Source organism: Myripristis murdjan, chromosome 4 (assembly GCF_902150065.1).
Source record: "Myripristis murdjan chromosome 4, fMyrMur1.1, whole genome shotgun sequence".
Taxonomy (NCBI): Eukaryota; Metazoa; Chordata; class Actinopteri; order Holocentriformes; family Holocentridae; genus Myripristis; species Myripristis murdjan.
In genome coordinates this window covers 13,632,820-13,652,546 of record NC_043983.1, presented here as the reverse complement: position 1 = coordinate 13,652,546, position 19,727 = coordinate 13,632,820, and the positions used below count along the sequence as shown (strand labels likewise).

General features: G+C 40.5%; 1 protein-coding gene across 1 annotated transcript in view; it reads left to right on the top strand.

Moving 5' to 3' along the window:
* Positions 1-16,905, top strand: part of polrmt (polymerase (RNA) mitochondrial (DNA directed)) — a 51,690-nt gene extending 34,785 nt beyond the window's left edge. The window contains exons 16-21 of the mRNA XM_030050175.1: positions 2,727-2,779; positions 7,262-7,360; positions 7,921-7,993; positions 9,507-9,598; positions 10,892-10,965; positions 15,837-16,905. Coding sequence (XP_029906035.1) covers positions 2,727-2,779; positions 7,262-7,360; positions 7,921-7,993; positions 9,507-9,598; positions 10,892-10,965; positions 15,837-15,886 — 441 coding nt within the window. The 3' untranslated portion in view covers positions 15,887-16,905. The remainder of the gene's footprint in view (positions 1-2,726; positions 2,780-7,261; positions 7,361-7,920; positions 7,994-9,506; positions 9,599-10,891; positions 10,966-15,836) is intronic.
* Positions 16,906-19,727: the final 2,822 nt, after the last annotated feature.

The window sequence follows — 19,727 nt, the reverse complement described above, 5'->3', positions numbered from 1 at the left end:
AACAGATCATAATAGATTCTAAAAGAACACAAAGTTCATGGAAAAGAGGGAAAATTTATAGCTGCAGGGGGATATGTGAATCAAAGAGCTTCTGTGTCCCATATGTTAATCCCATAGAGATGTAAGTTGGAAATAGAAACCAAGCTGTACATTGCTACCAAATTCATGGATATTAAAGCACGCTAAAATGGCAGTGGTCATGCTCTGGTGCCCTGTACGTTCAACACTGTTATTTCTTTAATAGAGAATAATAGTGTTAACTGAATTCAAAGGCCCAATGCAACAGGGAATTTGGGAAATATTTGTTTTATCAGTGCCACTAAACGACAAACCAGCACCATAGCCCAGAATATTGCACTTACATGTGTTTGAGATAAAAACAACAAATCATGTGTCATTTTGTCCCATTTGAACTCCTAATTAATTGGGAACAAACATGGGGAACTCAAAAACACGTTTCCTGTTAATTTATATTATTACCATGGATGAATCTTGTTCTGTATAGTGACTAACAGTAGGCGTACCTAATGACTTGTACAGTAAAAGCACTTTGATTATACAGGGAACAGATGAAAGTGTTTTTAGTGCCCTCAGCATAATTGAATTGCAATAATGAAACATTTCCGCACCAAAGCCCATCAGTGCAAAAGGAGTGGCTTTCCTGCATTCAGCCAGAAATCTGTGCAGACCGGCTGATGGTCGGGTGAAGACATGGACAGGGAGACACTCAGATACATTAGTGCAGGCAGGACACAAGGTAAACAGACTAATGTGATGTGCTCACTTTTATGAAGAGTGGGAAGGCAGAGAGGACTGTGCTGCCTGTTGCCAGTCGTATCTCTTTCCTGATAATAGCCCGTCGTCCTCACCCAGGCACGGTTCCAGGGGTCAACGACATGACTGCCCTGCCGCAGATGCCTTGGCTGGGCCGACTGGACGGACCCCCGAGGCTCCAGAGATGAGAGCACTAATAGGAAAAACCCTTGGTGAAGCCTGTACATTGTGTAACAATGAATAACCTGTGTTCTCTTGCCTGATTTACCTTTCTTCGATTGTTCACTATCCATTGATGGTCGGTTGTTAGGGTCAGCTGGGCTTCCTTCATATGCAAGCTACGTTCTGAAGTCCATATGTCAGGAAATGGCAGGCTGTGTGTAATTAATGAGGCAGGCTAACATTTTGAAATGATGTGTGCACTCTTTCAGGCCCTCTCGCCACCTCCTTCCATTGAGTTTTTTCTTCTGTTAATGAGATCTAATAGATTCATGAATCACTATGATTGATTGCTACCAAATTTTCATATGCTTTCTCTGTATGTGTGTCTCTCACTGTCGCTCACACATGAACAGTAGTTTTTGGGCTTTCCCTTCTATTTTCCTTCCTTCTCCTCTCTCCCATTTCAATACTCTACGTTGTGATAGGGACTAAACTGTTCATCCTGACCTTGTCCTTGTCTTCAAGCTTCCACATGTTTTTGAGAAAGTGTGCATATTTGTGCTTGTGTGTTTAAATAGAGCAGAGGCGATCCTCTTAATAGCCTCTTAAAGACACCAGTACAGTGATGGAGGTGTGAGGGTATGACTGGACCACTGTGGAGTGCTCACACACACTACTGACTGACCAAATTGCTTTTTTTATGCAGCTCTGTTTTACAGTAGATGCCACCTGATATGTGCTTGAATCTATACTAACTTGTATATTCACCTTGCCTACCTGTGTTAAAATAACAACACTTTGGCCCTTTTGGACAAAAGTGCCAAATAAATAGTGTATATAAAATACGAAGGGAAACAAAAGCAAGGATAGACTGTTCTCTCAGAGATGGATTAATCAGATTTCTCGTAGTAATACTTTACCCCAGTTTAGATTATGTTGTTGTAGTCTGACCATGGGTTTAATCCATCAAAACAGGTTTGTGTGTTTCCCTACAAAAACCAACAGTGCTTTTTTTCAATAGTTAAATACGTTTGATCCTTTGAAGAGCAGCCAGGTCCACAGCTTTTAGGGGGAAGTGCAATAAGTATGTGACCTTAATTTTGCAATATACTCAGTAAAATAACATCTTTCAAGGTGTAGGATCCACTCTGGACAGTTGTAGGTCAACTTGGAGAATTAAATAAGTATGAATTTAATATTGATTAGAATCCACCATCACCATCATTTTTTTTTTCTTTTTGAAAATGTCAAACAGGTGAAGTGTCTCATGTGGGCATATGGTCTTTGCACAGTTTACTCTGCATTTTGCTAAATGTCAAGTGCCTCACAAGTGGTGCATCAGAATATTTTGGAATTTCACAATATCCACAGTGAAATTTGAATTTTCATGTAGAATTGAATAAGATAACACTCTAAACCACAAATCATAACTCAAATTACATTCAGTTTTTTTCTACAGTATGCAACCAGTAGAAATGTAGCACATCTATTTTCATTGTTAAAATACAACTAAAGTTCATATTAAGCTGGTGGTGCAACCTCAGCACCATAGGTGGCACTATGTGATACTAAACTGTTTGTACATTGGAAATCTCATTGTCATATTTGATTTTCTAGCTCTTAACTCTCCTCTACTCTGAATGAAGGAACTCTCAATTTAATAATAGAGAGAAAAGTTACCAGCTGTGCCTCAGTAAAAGTTATCATAATAATCCGTTTGAAAGAAGGGTGATTTTCAGCTGTCTCATTTCCTTTTCTTTGTTCTCTTTTGTTGTGTTTTTTTCTACCAGCTGAAGAGTACAATGCAACACATCAACCTCCAGATCAGCCATGATGCCAAAGAGTAAGTCCCTCTGCCACTCCCTCTGTCTCTTCCTCTGTTCTTTCTCTCCCACGCCACATCAACACTAAACCACAGCAGTTTGCCGGGAATTAAAGGAGTATTTGGCAGGACCCATCCAAATTATAACCGTTACTCAAACTCAAATGTTCAGCCTTAGCTAGACTCCAGTATACCACAAGGTAACCACACCTTTGTGCTGTTATCAGAGTATTCTCTGATGACTGTCATTTCTGTTTAAATGTCACCAGTTCGCCTGAAATAGGTCGCCTGCAACAGGGCAGGAGAATTGCTAGTGAGAGAAGTTGTGTTTGCAACAGCTCTCTTTTGTCATTTGCTTCATTTAATTGGCAATTGGGAATTTCAAAAGCGACTTAAATACATTTCTAAATGTAATTAAAGAGTGCTTGACATGTTTCTAGTCAACTTCAAGAGGTGAGTGAAAGTAGAAATCAGAGCTCTCTCGAGGCACTTAGCTTACACTTTTACGACGATTAGTTCCACAAAAGCTCTGTCTCCAGTGGATATTCTCACTAATTGCCTACTCAAAACCTCAATGTAACTTTGTATGCGTCGTAAAGCAGGAAACGCTATCAGCTTTGTTTGGGCAGCCACTTCGAAAGCGTAATCTCACAAGCTGAAAAAGCTGAAGTGAGAAAAACAGTTTTGCTAACAAAAGTTACTCAGGAAAAGTAGCGCAACATTAAATGGATCATATCCCTGCAATGTCATATAATGCAAAATCACATGCGTGCAAAGAATACTGCTGGTTCAAGGCATGAGCTTAGTGCATTCAGGAGGGCTTGACAGTGTGAGTACATTGTCTAGGTCTTCGCAGTGGTGGATGATAGAAAAATGCAAGGTTAAGGGATTGGAGGTCTAAAGAGGTTGAATCAAGACAGCAATGACAACAAATGAGAAATGGAACAGTGAAAATATGTTCCCTGTCTTATCTTTTGTCTGAGTCAATAATGTTAAAGGCAGAGTATTTAGTTTCGAAAGTGAAGGCACCCCCCCTGATTATAATATGGCAAAGAATGATTAATGCCACTCATTTCTCCAAAGAATAGAGCTTAGAAATGCCTCGGGAGTACAGGGCAGCTCTTTTACCCCATAACCCAAAATATAAGAGCACTTTCCTCCATTGCTCATGCTTTTGTCTGCATTTGACATAAAATCATTAGATTGATGAGAGGGATTTAAAAGTGTTATATTAATTCTATGGGTTATCGGTCTTGGCGTGGACCTGAAGGGTTTTATTCCTCCTCAGCCTCATCCTTAACATCAGTAAACAAAGTCTTTTGCCCTCCCATTTCAAACTGCATAGTCTGCCTTTAAATTATATGCCTATTAATTTTTGTTTTCACTCATGTAATTAAATGTGACTTGTGTCTCGTAACTCCTTTAGAGGTCCTCAGCACCTTTTGCATGCGTTGTAATTTTTATGCTGTATTGTATGTGTATTTGTGAGTGACACATTAATAAATCATCTATTCTATTCTGCTCCGTGTTTGTCAGCAAAATTAGTTGTTGCGTTTGATAACTATGATTCAAAATGACAAAAACAAGTAATAAACTACTTGGAAATTAGTTGTCACCACTGAACTATTGCCGCTCACATATAATTAAACCACTTGTTTAATTACATGTTGTGAAACTCCGCTGATCAAATATGCATATCCAGCTACGTGAGCAGAGCAGGGCTTTCCTTGCTGGAAGTCTACGCACGAGAGCTGAAGAATGAATTGAATTATCATCAGAATTGCAGATGACTAAGTGCAATATTCAAATTGCAGGTGCTGCAGTTTTTTTAATCAAAGTCAAATGTGTGACAAAACATTGTTGTAAATAAAGTATGACGGTGCTACATAGATGCCCTGGCTTGCAAATTGTATTTTCCAGATGTAAGAAAACAGGTTTGTTTTACAAGAACCCATCAAAAACCACACCGTGATCATTTTAATAGCTTTAATGGTTCATCCTTCATCCTATGCTTCATCCTATCATTCCATGAATCATATTGCAATCATAATATCTGTCAAATAAATCAAAGTATGAGTTGTTGTTTTTTTCAACCCAAGTATCCTGGGAGATACTCATGATGAAATTGCTCAACAAATGGCACAGAGGTTATACTCTGGACCAAAAACGTGATCAAGTAAAGTTTGATATGACATGGGGGTGCACCAAGCACTTCAGACGTAGAATTAGTACGTTTGACACCTGATAGCCGGTGTCCAAGTCTCCTTTCGCCTGTCACCGGGGATTCAGAGAGAAGTCCGTTTCAGTAGATGTTATCTGACGTTTTGGCAGACAGAGGGCTACGTTTTGTGACAGGCTGTGCAGAACGATTGGTGTGGGATGTGCAGAAGATTGATTTGGTAGAAAATGGAGAGGGCAGAGAGGGGGCTGTGGGTGAGAAAGCTGACGATAGACGGGGGGGAAAAAACGACAGGATGAGAGACAGAACAGGAGAGAGAGTGGGGGAAACAGACCTAGGAAAATGAAGACAGAGATAAGGAGAGACTGACAGCTATCCACCTCCTGCTGACATATACAGTACACCACAGGTCCACTCATGTGAATACCAAAGAGGAGAGATAGAGGAAGTTAGGGATGAGAGGGAGGGGAGAGAGGACAGGACGCTGCTCATGAAGACAGTCTCTCTCGAAAACTTGAAATTTGCTGTCAGAGAATGCATCAGCAGTTCACTGGCTGACATTTTGAGCCAAACTTGACACACGCGCTGCATGCAGCCGATTCTCTCCAGCCTTTACTTCTGACATGCACGCACACGCACAGACACACAGCGGCAAAACGGAGCACACACAAACTTGCACTCGCTGTAATTAAAGAGCCTAAAAAAGCTCTTCTCACATTAGTGTATGTAAATAGAGGCAGAGGCGGAGCTGTGTCTCTCTTGCAGTGACAGGCTTCAAGTCCTTTTTTTTTTTTTTTTTTTTGTACTTTTTCCACTCGCCCTCTCCTCTTTCAAAAAGTGATGATGATCCAGGCTTCTGAACTGTAATACGGGGAAAAAAACATAACATGCCATGTCAGCTTTTAGCATCTCTTGTGTAATGAATTGAGCCCTCAGCCTGCCCCTGTGCTCTGCAGAGAGGGTGGTTAGACTCCAGAGAAATGTTGTTTGCTAACCCTCAGAGTCCAGGCGCTACCACTTCCCAGCCAAGCAGGCCTACAGGACTGAGAGCTGTTTGTTTTTGTGACTTTGTGTGGGTCTTTATGTGTTGGAAAGTGAGAAAAAGAAAGACAGGCCCTGATTTAAGTGTAGGTGTATAGAGTGCTTACAAATGCCTCCTCCTGCTTAGCTTAAGCCCAAAACACAGCAGAACCAGGCGTACTCACACAGAGATACTAAGGATAAGGAACATGGATACTAAGCCAAACATTTTCAAGCCAAGTAAAACAGACAGAAGGAAAGCAAGGCTCACTGACTGACTGACTGACCGACTGACTGACAGACTGACTGACAGACAGGCTGAGTGTGTGTGCCTGCTTTGCTTTTGGTTTGGCCCAAGCTATTACTCCCCACTGCTCTGTCTCCACTCCCATTAAAAGAGCGTTCTGGTCTGTAGCGGCACAGAGGATTTGGATGGCAAAGGCTCAGAGTAATGGGAGCTTGGGGATACAGATTGGCAGAATGCTTTCTTACTGCCAGCTCCATCCTCAATAGCAGCAAAATTGTGTTTCCTTTGACTCGTGCTAATTCTCATGCACCACTTCTATATTGGTATGCTCAGGTTGATTATTTTTTAGAGAGCGTAGAGCCTTACCAACATGAATCTATTCTTTAGCACTAACTTACAGATATTATTTGTTCTTTACTGTGATTATTTAGTTCTGACAGATATTGCGGTTTTAGTGCAATTGTGATTTTAGCGAGGATGATAATTTTTACATCATCATTTTCAACCTCGCTGAAAAAATATTGACGATGATGATATGATTCTTGATGGGCTCTGTACCAAACAAATGTTTTCTTACTTCGGAAGAATATAATTTGTTGGCCAGTGCATCTCTGTAGCACCACAATACTTCATTTATAATGGCATTTTGTCACACTTTTCAACTTTTATAAAAAAAAGAAAAAAAAAAGAAAAAAAAAATGCAGCTTGTGATTTGGGTATTGCATATTGCCATATTGCGATTTTTGATATTTCAGTTAATTTTTCAGTTTTTAATTATGGGTATGATGATGACACCGTAGGTACAGAGTACAGCCAAACGCTGTCAGAGGCTCCAAACATTTCTTCAAAGAACTGCTTCAGAGGGAAAACAAACACAAAGACTGGACAAAGCATGAAGAATTGCCAGCTGTCTCCTCTGGAAATATCAGTACAGTTGATAATGAGACCAAGATAAAGACAAAGTGACACGGCTTGGCTTTAGCATCTCATTATGTTAGAAATCACCGAGGTACAGAAGTGATACCAATGATATTTGTGCTGTCTGTGTGTTGCTCAGGAGACCAGACACGGTTAAACAGAAGAACGCCTTTCCGCCAAACTTCATCCACTCTCTGGACTCTACACACATGATGCTCACTGCACTTCACTGCTACAGGTATACATGCACACACACACACACACACACACAAAGCATAAAGCCTTTAAAGACCATAAAGACCTTACAGAGCTAAAAGGGATATATTCCCTCCCACAATTACATATAATTATATTACTATTTTGAGACATGGTGAGTCATTTTCTTAACCAAACTTTTGATAGGCCTCTCACACTGACCCCCTGCATGTGCAAGACTATATCTGACTTTGAGAAAGTAGCAATGCAATTATCACCTCAATATCCTTAACAGGGCATTGTGCAATATGCCCGATAATATTAGCTCTTTTCCCAGAATTTACCTTTTGACAGGTGAGGTAATTCATGATGGAAGTCATGCTGGCTATTCGGTGACCTCCCACTCTGGTTTCAGCAATTAGTGTCTCCACAGTACATTTCTGTACCCTCTCTTTTTCAATGTCTCCCTCTTTTTAATCTGCTAGTCTGCTCTTTCTCTTCATTTTTTTTTCCTCGACTTACGATTTCTTTTTACATGGACTTCTCTTACCCTTCTACTCCCATAATTTCAACCTTCTCCTCTCCTCTCCTCTCCTCTCGTAGTGCTGGCCTGACATTTGTCTCAGTCCACGACTGTTTTTGGACCCATGCCCTCACAGTGGACACCATGAACAAGGTATTCAATATCAGAACAACATTCTTTTTTTTCTCTCATTATTTTTTCACCACCCTCCTCCTTCATCATCCTTTCTCATCTGTTTTGCCTTCCTATGTCTCATCATGCACTGGTATAGTTCTTATATTAGTAGTAGTAGTAGTAGTAGTAGTAGTATTTACTCTCCAAATCGAAAGGTGACATTGCACATGAGTTTTGCCTTGCCAGCAGTGAGTTACTTCTTCTAGCACACTGTTACCTGTCTGTCCCTTTGACTTTCTGTCTGTACTCTTTACAGTTCAGACTCTTTTTTTATGTTTTTCTTTTTTCTCCCCCTTTTTTTTTGTAATGGAATAGAAGCACCGTCATGTGTCTTTGACAGTACTGAGAGCATGTTTAGCGCTCAGTACAGTGGGCGCTGGTAGTTAAAAGCATTTCAATTTTAGCAAAGCAGCACTGCTACAAATGGGCTTTCAGTAGTCATGTAGCGACAGTGGTATCTACGGCTAGTGCTTCCCTAAGGCCAAAGCATCTGCTCAGTGATGCCAAAAAAAAAAAAAAAAAAAGGACACAAGTCCTCACTGCTTCATACGTCTACAGGCTGCTGGCAGCAGGTTGCACCATATGTCTCTATCAAAAAGAGCCTGTTGTGCTGTATAAATGACTGTGTCTACCCCTCCCTGGTGAATCTAGCTTGTCAACAGGCCCAGACTGAGACACAACGCTCGTATAAAATGGATCAAATTACCATAAAGCCCCATTTTTCCGTACATTTAGCTTCAGAGCCCTAGTTATAGTTTTATGTTTTCTTCCATTCTCAGCGGAGTTTTATCCAATGAAGCAGTTCCCTCTCAGTATGTTTATTCACTCTCATATTTCCTTCCCTTGATAAGCGATCGTGCACCTCCCTCATTACACAGCCAGTTGAACACAGAGGCACAGGAAAGGCATTATATCTTAGTCAACACCTAAGCGTATGGCATAGACATTTATATTAGCAGCAACTGATCCTTTCCTCAGGCAGGCATAAAATTGCCCTCATCCGGGACAGAAATTAATGGTACTAACTTGTGTCCGTCCTCTTCTCCTTCTTCCTCCTCTCCTCCTGTTTCCCTGGTATTATAGTGAGTAAACAGAGATAAAAATCAATCAGGTCTACCTTGTATTCTACTTTACCCTTTTTTCTTCTTTACCCTCTGTTCCTCTCAGAGCTTGGTGCTCTCCATTCATAATATAGTCAGCCAGGGTATATACTGTCCCAACAATAGATCAACATAGAGTTGTGTGTCAGTCATTATAACAGAAGCCTTATGAGGCGATCCATTTGCTTGATTTGAGGGGAGACTGATGGGCTCTCTGTCTTTCTCTCTCTTTTCTGTCCTGCCTTCCCTTCGCTGCCTCCATCCATCTTTCATCTGGCGAAAAAGGCTCCTCTCCTGTCAGGCTGGATAGTCTGGGGAGCAGGTCGGACAAATGTTTGGACCAGAGTAACTCAAAGTACTCTTCTCTCTGCCTCTCTCCCCTCTCCTGTCAGGTGTGTCGGGAACAGTTTGTCGCCCTGCACAGCCAGCCCATCCTTCAAGAGCTGTCCAACTTCCTGCTACACAAGTACTGCACTGGGCTGCTGTGAGTCCTCACACACACACACACACACACACACACACACACACACACAGAGCCAATACGTCTCAGGAACCCCATGTGATTGATTTGTTTTGTTGCATCTCCCTAGCCTTGATTACAATGGGAGGAAGAAGAATATATAATGAGGCACCAGAAAAAGCAATTCATATTGAGACTGTATCCAGATACAGGCCCAAATCATTCATTTTTCATTAATGCAAAATAATTAATCTCATATCCAGATTTAACAAGATACTAAGTAACAGTTTAAAGTGAAATGTTTCTCACTAAATTCACCATTAGATTATTATTATTTCAAATGATACAAATACTGTATACTGTATATCTGTATTGGGGGACTCAGCGTCGTCATTGGTCTCAGCCTCTTTCTGTATATTGTTTGTGATTTTTACGCTGAGCTGAGAGTATTATGAACTTCATGGTGTTGGCAAAAGGCATTTCACACTGAAGCCAACATGTACACACATCATTAAAACTTTCTAAACAAAAGTTAGGACTTTCAGCTCTGGCCTTAAACACACATGCACGGCTCAAAGGTTATAAAAGAGTATTGAAGTTATAAAGTGCACTCGTTTTTACTCCACTTGTTTGTGGCATTAGTTATAGAATGATCTCTCTCTGTCTTATTGGCCTCAGGCTGGGTTTTGTGCACCTCCTGACTGCTTTCTCTCTGTGAGATAATCAGACACCTAAGTCTACTCTACTGCTTTTACTCCCACAGCTGCCCTCCCCCTCTGTTTCTTTCTCTATCTCACACACACACACACACACACACACACACACACACACACACACCACTGATGTGCTGGACCTGAAAGCTCATTTCTCATTACTGTGGTAAGCATCTGAGAAAAGGACATTTGGGGAGTTACAAAGCTAGTTTGGTTCTTGTTTTGGCCAAAGACTGGCAAAAAGACATTTGTGGAGATAATGCACAAGTTAATGGGTGTCGTATTGTAACACTCCAAAAGCACTAACACTGAAGTAAGAGCTGTTTGGAAGAACTTTTCTTTTGCAGCTGCTTTAATCCAGAGAGACTCCACTAATAATGCAACCATGGCAAAAGTTTGCCGATGTAACTCTCTCAAAACTTGAGTTTGGGCTTTAAAAAGTGCTGGGACAGGTCATTTATATTCCATTTATACAAAAACAGTAAAGGAATAAAAACTTCAAATGTCCTTTCTAAAGATATCGTTTATGCCCCCACGCACAACAGACAAGTTCTGCTGAGAGTCATTAAGACAGGAGCTGTTGTTTTCTCCTCCTTCGCTGCAGGGCCGAAGTGAAGAACAAGAAGTACTTGGAGTACAGGAGGCTGCTGCTGCTGCTGGCCAAAGTGCCCCAGACAGGTCAGTGCACGGTCCAGGCACCTGGCTCCCAAACGCCTTGCCTGGCCTGACCGGCGATGAGCTGTTATCTGAGTGGAACAACACACAGTTGTCGCTCCGTTCTTTCTTTTTAATTGTGTGAAAGAGGACCGCTGTGCCCTGAACACCCTGAAGGCCTGATTTGGCTTTAGCAATAGGCCTCAACTGGCATTCATGGTACTTGTATGGTTTTGCAGATGTGCATGTTGCCAAGAGAATATGTTTATAATATATCAATCATGTGATCATCTGATTTTGGATATCATAATATAATATTACAGCATCATCGTTGTCTTTCCCTGGTTTTAAAGGCTTACAGGGAAGTTAAGCCATTTGAGCTTGTTAGACTGTTCCGGCTGTTGTCTCCCTGCTTGATCGACATACCCACACTACTAATGATTGCTTATTAAAAATCTTGTGTGTAAATATACAATGACAGCACCAGTAGACTGGGTCAGAGATACTATGGTATTCGATTTTGTCCATATCGCCCAGCCCTGCTAGAGAAGGTATTCCGCCTTTTGAACCAAATGAGAAAAAGTTTTGAGTTGAGCTTGAAAGTAATTTTCAACTTATTTGTCCTCGGTGAGATATTCCTATGAATCTAAATGGCCTTGACAAAAGCATTCGGGTCTGCTCAAATTGTTTTTGTTTACTTGTTTTCATTTTACACCGTTGATGGAGTCTGTCTGTTGAAGTCCCATGTCAGCTGTTGCTTTGGCAGCAGAGGTAGAGAGGCGGCGTGTATCTTTCAGTCAGGTGGACAGAGGCTTTGCTGTTATGTAACTCCTCACTCCGTCTCCAGCTGTACTGTCACTGACTGCTTGGCACAGGCAGCTGGGTTGCATAAATTGATTACTGTTAATTGTGTCCCTCCTCTGAATAATCAGCTTATAAGGCTGAGAACAGACAGGTGTGCTCCCAATGTGTGTGTGTGTGTGTGTGTGTGTGTGCGCGCGCGTCTGCATGAGTGTGTCCATATGTTTGCCCATGCCAGTATTCCTACTGGACTGAAAATTGTTATAATCTTCACCACCAAGATCCTGAAGTTAATTATGGAGGTTCAAGTGATAACACTAAGGTGGCTCTGTTTTCTCCGTCGTTAATTGTTAGCAAAAGAATTAAAGGGACAGGAAACTAAACCTGGTCATTTCTCATCAAAACTTTTTTTTTTTTTTTTTGTTATGATTGTTATCATCACTGCATATATAAAAAAAAAAAAAAAAAAAAAAAAAAAAAACATCACAAAACTGAGAATGTGAACTCCCCTCTGGGCAGAGAGGCCTATCAGCTGATTTCTCCTGAGTCAAACCAGCAGTTTTGCAGGGGATTCAAACCTGTTTTCACATGTAAGAGCTTCAAACTATAAACTATAAAATCATTTCCATACATGTGGTTGCAGCACTATTACGACCTGCTGGCTCTTTCATTTCCACCACGTTTGGTATTTTCACATGGCTGTGGGTCAGTGACGGATAAGGCTTAAAAAGAAGGAAAAAATATAAATTTGTCAAAAGTGATGAATAAAGCTCTTTCTACCTTCATTAGACTGTTATGTATATAGTCAAACAAGTTTTGCTGTAAAAAAAATAATTTAAGTCTTTTTTATTATTAAGAATTATATTTATTGCATAAAATATGTCATTCGGTGCGACGATAATATATTTGGTTATTTTGAAATTACTAATTTTTATCTGCATACCATAGTTAATAGATATTTATTGTTTTATGCAACCAACCATGTTATGATAAAAAAAAAATCCATATATATCACAGTTAATATCAGAAATGTAGAATTTTCTGCTGACATAGGGTCATTTGTAGATAGTCACCACCCAAACTTTTCTGCAGAAAAGTTAAAAACTCTGGAAAATGGCTAAAAATATGATTTCCTGATAGGATAAAGATAGCTTTAGCATCCCAAACAAAAATATAAATAATCATGTCATATTTCCCAAAAATATGCTAAGAAAAATGATGTCGCACCGCCTGACTAGCATTGTCGCTCCGTATGACTTACTCTGATTTCTGCATAGGATGATCACCAAAACTAGGTTCAGTAACAAAGTTGTGTAGTGTTATTTCTGGCTTTTCGGGGGCTTAAGAAGTACCTCCAAAAGGTCCTTGAAAAGTCTTTAAAATGTCCCTAAAGGTCCTTTAAAATATTCCTTTGGCTCAGGTTCTGGGCGAAAAACATTTACTGTATATGGGCAAATGAGCAACTCAAGTCGTGTATGTAGAGAAATCTTGTTTGTATGCAATTGTCCATTCTTTCATTTATACAAAGTTAGAGGTACAGACAATTAATAACAGACTTTAAAATTTAATTAAAATAACCAGTGATGAGTACACTTTGCAATTAATATAATAGATCAAAAGGGTTAGCCAAGTAAAAAAAAAAAATAATAATAATAATAATTAATTAATAAATCTTGATATATTATCTTAAAAAGTATGTTTAATATTTTATTGTTGAAAATAACATTGAATATAAGCTTCAAAATTATCATAAAGACAGAAAAAATTAGGTACAAATAGCTTAGACAGGAATATCTTAAATTGTCGCTCTGAATGACGATCGTCACTCTGAATGACAAAATACTGGTACTTCTAACACATCAGCAGATAAAATTAGTACTCACACTCACACACAATCATTACTCACACAGCAATGACATACTGGTGATTCTTTTAAAAACACCTCTAAATCTGACACTCTTGATTAATATAATAGATCAAAAGGGTTAGCTACGAAGCTCAAAGCTAACCTGGCTAGCTGACTTGCAGACTTCATGAGGTAAAAAAAAATAATAATAAATTAATAAATCTTGAGATATTATCTTAAAAAGTATGTTTAACATGTTGTTGTTGAAAATAGCAGTGAATATAAGCTTCAAAATTGTCATAAAGACAGAAAAAATTAGGTATAAATAGCCTAGACAGGAATATCCTAAATCGTCGCTCCGAATGACGATCGTCACTCCGAATGACAAAATAACTACTTGGCTAGCTATGAAAGGCACTTCCTTAGCTAGCTATGAAAAACAATGGCCTTGACCTTCAACATTTAAAGATGACCTTTCAACATAAATAATCAATTTTGAAATATAAAAATTGTTTTTATGTGTTTTTGCTGTCGCACTGTATGACACAAGATTTTGTAACATCGTGTGCTGCGACGGAAAAGGTCTAATTATTTATATTTTAGCAGAGCTTTTACTAACTTTTCTTCACAGCTTTAGAGTCCGCTTCAGTGTTCTGGCTGATGCAACTTCCTGTCACATGACTACCTAACTGCTTTATGTGGTGATGGCACACCCTAGTGGTCGTTTCTCCGAATGACATTAGCTAAATCGCAAAGCTGGGACTGAAGTCATTCATGCATAAAAATTAAATTAATTTCATAATCCTCACCATATGTGCATGCATTGATGTAAACACTCACACAATTATGCCAAATGGGCAGATTTAACATTTTATTGAGGTTTTTTTATTTTTTGGAGTATTTTCCCACTAGATTTTAGGAGCGGGACCGTCGCTCCGAATGACATTTTGGCACTTTTGAGCTCCATAGATCCTTTAATTTCCACTTCTTACAATAAATTCCTCTTGTAGTCAATAAAGAGGAGATAAATGATTCTTATAATGTAATTTGAATTTTAAAGTTGAAATATTTTCTATTAAAAATATGCTTTGGACACCAAAATGTACACGGCACGTCATTGACCCCTGTACATTTGGATGGTCCAGACGGTATTGTTACCCTACAAGGGGAACTAAAGCCCACCCAGTCCTGCTGGAATGTGTTCCTGTAGAAAATGCAGCCCCTAAAACTCATTTTTAGAGCCCTTTAGGCACTCATTTTATAACAGTTACTGGAACTCTCTAATATTGGTTAATGATGAATCATTTTTTCATCATTTGTTCCTTTGCTAATAGTTTTAATTACTAGTTCCTGTATTTTAAGGAGAACTCACAACACATCTCCTGCACAGCAATTTTAACAGCAGTCAGTCAATGTGCCTTCCCTCCACTGCGCAGTTGCTCCTGTTGTACTGAGCTGTCAGGGAGGCTTGAAACACAGGAGGCAACCAGTGATACAGAGGGTATGAGACAGACGTGGAAAGAGTATTAAAACACCCTGTTCATGAGGAAATAGTATTACTTTACTGACACTGAACCTGGATTCAGATACAATGACTGGTGGACAAATGTACTGTATTTAACCCGTCATGGGCATAACCAACACCCAGTCCTCGAGGGACACCACAGGACTCTTGAGAGCAAACTACAGCCTAGTTTTGAAAGTGGACTCTGGCATGTGATGTCACACCTGCCGTCCACAGCAGCTCTTCACTCCACATTTCAGCTGTCTTATACGAGCTTTTATGGTACATTTCTTTTATGTTTCCATAAGAGTGGAAGAACATCTGTCTAGTTTGGAAGTTTTTTGTTTCTGACGAGACTCCTTCAACTTCATCTGATTGTACCTCATACACATTCTCAGGTTATGCTCGGCAGTGTGAGGATGAAAGTTTGCCACAGGCTATAGAAGACTAAGAGGAATGGGAAAATGGATTGTGATGTAGGCGATTTTCCTGGGAAGTTGCTTGTCTCTGTGCTGTTTTTTTTTTTTTTTTCCTTTTTTTTTTCTTTTAAATCAAAGCAGTCCCCATCATCTCTCTTTTTGTCATTGTTTTACTTGCTGGCTTGTGCCAAGTTTGTAGATATTTTAGTATACTTACATTGGACTAATAGTTGCTGATCAAGTCAAGTTCTGTTCATGTTAAAGGCTGCTCTTCAGGTAATTTACTCTTCACTGACCTAAATTTGCTTTCCTCCTTCCTCTCCAGGTGATTTTGATCTCCAGCAGGTGAAGGAATCCACATATTTCTTCAGCTGAGAGGATCCTGGAGGCAAGCGGACGCAGGGAGATGGGTGGAATTGACCGAGTGCAGCAGGGAGGCTGCAGGGCCTGGGGTCTCCACTGGCCTTGTCTCCCTCAGACATCAGCATATTGATCCCGCCGCCCCCACCCCCCCACCTGCCTGCCGATCCATCGGCTGGCCTGGAGCTGCTGGAGCTGCTGGGGTCATTCACACACAACAAACCTGCCTGATTAACTGACTAGTGAAGTGGGGGGAGGGAGGGTCGGATGCTCACCCGAGGGAAAGGCAAAAGAACCAGCAACGGATGGAAACATCAAGATCTCAGCTTTCAGAGGGACTTCTTTAATTATAATGGAACCGTAGACCTCAGTGTTACTGATGTGTGTGTGTGTATGTTAGAGTGTGTGTGTGTGTGTGTGTGTGTGTGTGTGTGTGTGTGTGGAGCTGAGTGAATGAGATAAAGAGGAACATTTAGAGACATGTTTATTAAGCCATACTGTATCCTGAATCATGTGAATCATCTGTCAATCTCCTCATCCTTCAGCAACACTTCTGCTGAGTATAAGCTTAACTTTCTATCCACAGTGTCAAGGCCAGTAATGGTGTGTGCGCATGTGTGTGTGTGTGTGTGTGTGTGTGTGTGTGTGTGTGTGTGTGTGTGCTTTCACGCTGTGAAATCCCGGCTCTCCACAGGGCGCTGATCTGCCTCAGCTAATACTCCAGTAATCATCGATCTCATCGCTCACGGATGGGAAGACGCACCCTGGCAGAATGTGCAATCACACATTTCAGTTTTGACAGGATTCACCTAAGAAGTTTCAAGAGGAGACATTTGAGAGAAATGGAAAGATGTGCTTCATAAAGTGAGGTGATGAAGGTCACAGCCCGCACACAAAGGGACTCGCAGGGCTGAGCCGAGCAAATGACAGGGCTCTCTAACAGCATTGTGATTGTGATTGACTCTGATTCTCACCTCCTTTTTTGGAATGACTAAGCACTTGATGATTGCTCTAAAATAAATATGTTTCTTAAATTGTCTCCTCGTTCGTTTGATGGCTCAGCAGAGATAGCTGGTGTGTTTAAATAGGATGAATGAGACACCCTATTATTTAGTTATATCTGCATATTTCAGTTCTATTGTGTATCATGAGATGAAGATGAAGGTCTCCTTTTATGATGCGCCACAAAGGGTTTGCAGCCTTCACTAATCAACTCATCTTATTTTTCTGGGCCAGTGCCTGCATCTAGAAGTAAAAATAGCAGAACTGCTATCTGATCAGCACTGGAAACGTTACAGCAGTTTCAGACAAAAGGTGCTGCTGTTGATGTTCAAAGGCAACTGTAGTCTGAGCCAAACAAAGCTGCCGGTGAGTGAGAACACAATGAAATGGAAATGATCTTTGGGGAGGTGGGAGTGGGCAAAAATGCCCCTCTGATTAAAATGTAAATTTTGGGTGAAAACAAGGGCATATGGATGCTCTTTATATTGAGAAGTGTACATTTAGAGTGTGTGAATCTTTGATCAAGCGTTCCACTTGTGTGTGTAAAATCCTCTTTGACCGAACGATTATTCTGACACAATTATCCCTTGCACACTCACACTGTGCTGTGCGTGACTTGTATCTCTATATAGAGTACAAGTAGCCATATGTTTGAAGAAATACTCCTAAAATATCAAATTTCAAATGCATATGATACATTGTGTAAATAATACAGCTTCGGAGTGGCTGTGAGGTTTATTTTTTCACCTTGGCTAATGACTCCCATAGACTTCAAGTCTTTATGCTAAGCTAACACCAAATGCCACATATGAACCCAGCCACTGGACGTACAGAGGTGAAAATGGTATCAAACATCTCTGTCTGGTTAAGTCAGAAAAAGGATATATTTTTCCCAAAACGTTTGAGGATTCCGTAATGTTTCCAAATAAACTGAGAAATTTAGGATAACTGTATTTTCATTAAGAACAGCGAGCAAAGCAATATGACATTAGTAAGCAGTCAGGTGTGATTTGTTTGCCAGGGATCTGTTTCAAGACCCTGAACCGGTAAAACTCACTCTTCTTGTTCATCTCATTTTCGAGCAGCATTAAACACATTGAATTAAGTTTTTCCATTTGAAGTTAACCATATTTTCTTTTGCTGTGTCTGTCTATTAAACCTCTTGACAGTGAGCGCCTCCAGCATCTACAAGTTAGAATAAATGAAAAAAATACACTAAAGCCGGCGTCTGCCTGTAGCACCTTTTACCTCAGCACGTCTCTCCTCTCTCCTGCGCTCAAGGACAGATCTCTCTCTCCTGTAAAGTGCTCTCAGGATCTCAGACACTTAACACGTATCACCTTTCAGAGCTTAGCCCCTGACGCACAGCTGCCACAAAACTGCTGCACCGTATGACCCGAGCTCAACACCAGGCAGTGGTCATGCCTGGATAGACGAGCACAGGGAGGGAGGGATGGCGAGGGTGTTAATGTCTCGATCGATAGCAGTAAAATACGCCAATGAGAGGACGGTATGGTCTCAATAGCACCTCTGATATAACAGTGTTGTAATGGCAGAACATCTAGTCCAGTGTGTGTGTGTGTGTGTGTATGTGTGGAGGCCAGGTCAGGGGACACAGGCCTACACACACTCGTCTGTTTCTGTTTAGATGACGTGTGTGTTGGTGGGGCTAAACTAAGGTTGACTTTGGCTGAGGGAGTAAACAGGATATTGAAGATGTCCTTACAGCAAATTGCTGTTGCTGTGTAGCTAGATGGGCCTGTCTCGCTTTCTCTGGGGTGATTCCAAGGATGTCTGCAGTTCGAATGGAGCTCTGCACAGGACCGACCTGCGGTAATGAAGCACAGCTTGTTCAGGAAATAGTCGGATAGCTTCCATTACGGGCCGTCTGCAGAGATTTGGACCTGTTTTGATTTGAGAATTTCACAGGAGGTTGTGTTTGGGAAATATAGTGCACAGGTCATCGAAAGCATATACCGCAGCGAGGAACTTTTACATTTAATAAACAGCCATCAAGCTGACATATTATACTTATCGGCTGAAAAAAAAAAAAAAAAAAAAAAAGAATGCAGGAGATGTTCATTTTTTTAATGCTTGCCAGATCAGCACGCTGCTACACTGGCTGATGTTGCGAAAAGACCAAAGCATTTTCAGGGGTCCTTGTTAGACTATGCATGTCTGATTTTTGTGGTAATTTGAGGCACCGAGAACCAATGGGGATTTAAATGAAGCACAAATCTGCAACCACCACCTTTAGGTTATGTTGACAAGAAAAGAAAAATCAACGTTGTGTGTGTGGTACAATATATATATGTATATATTTAAACAGCACTGGAAGGAGTGAGGGAGACTGAGCTTCATAGGACAGAAACGTCTGGGCACGTATCGGATTCAAGCTCAGCCAGAATATTCAGCGGGACAAAACCAGGCAGGACATTTTAGCTTCAAAATTGCCAGAGCTGAGAGCAGCCGTGTGAAGTGATCTGCCCGGAGGTGTATTGTGTCTCTCTCAGGTGCACCTTTATTTATCGTCTTTTTTTCATCAGTGTTCAGAGGAGGGGTTGGTTTGTCCATTTGAAATATGAGTGAAGTCGAAAAGAGTGATGCATGAGGTGTGCACTTTCAAGCTTCTAGAAGATACGCCTAGATATCTGCATTTGCAGTGTCACACCATGGAATGAAAATGAATGTTTTTTGAGATTTAAAATCATAACACAGGGTTTGGATTGTTGTTTTTCAAGTTAAATATGGTTAAACATGGAAAAGGCTTTATTGAGCCTTGAATAGAATAAGGAATACCTGAGTGGACACCCTACACTACAAATTATTTTTAGGATTTCTTTATTCTAAGTGG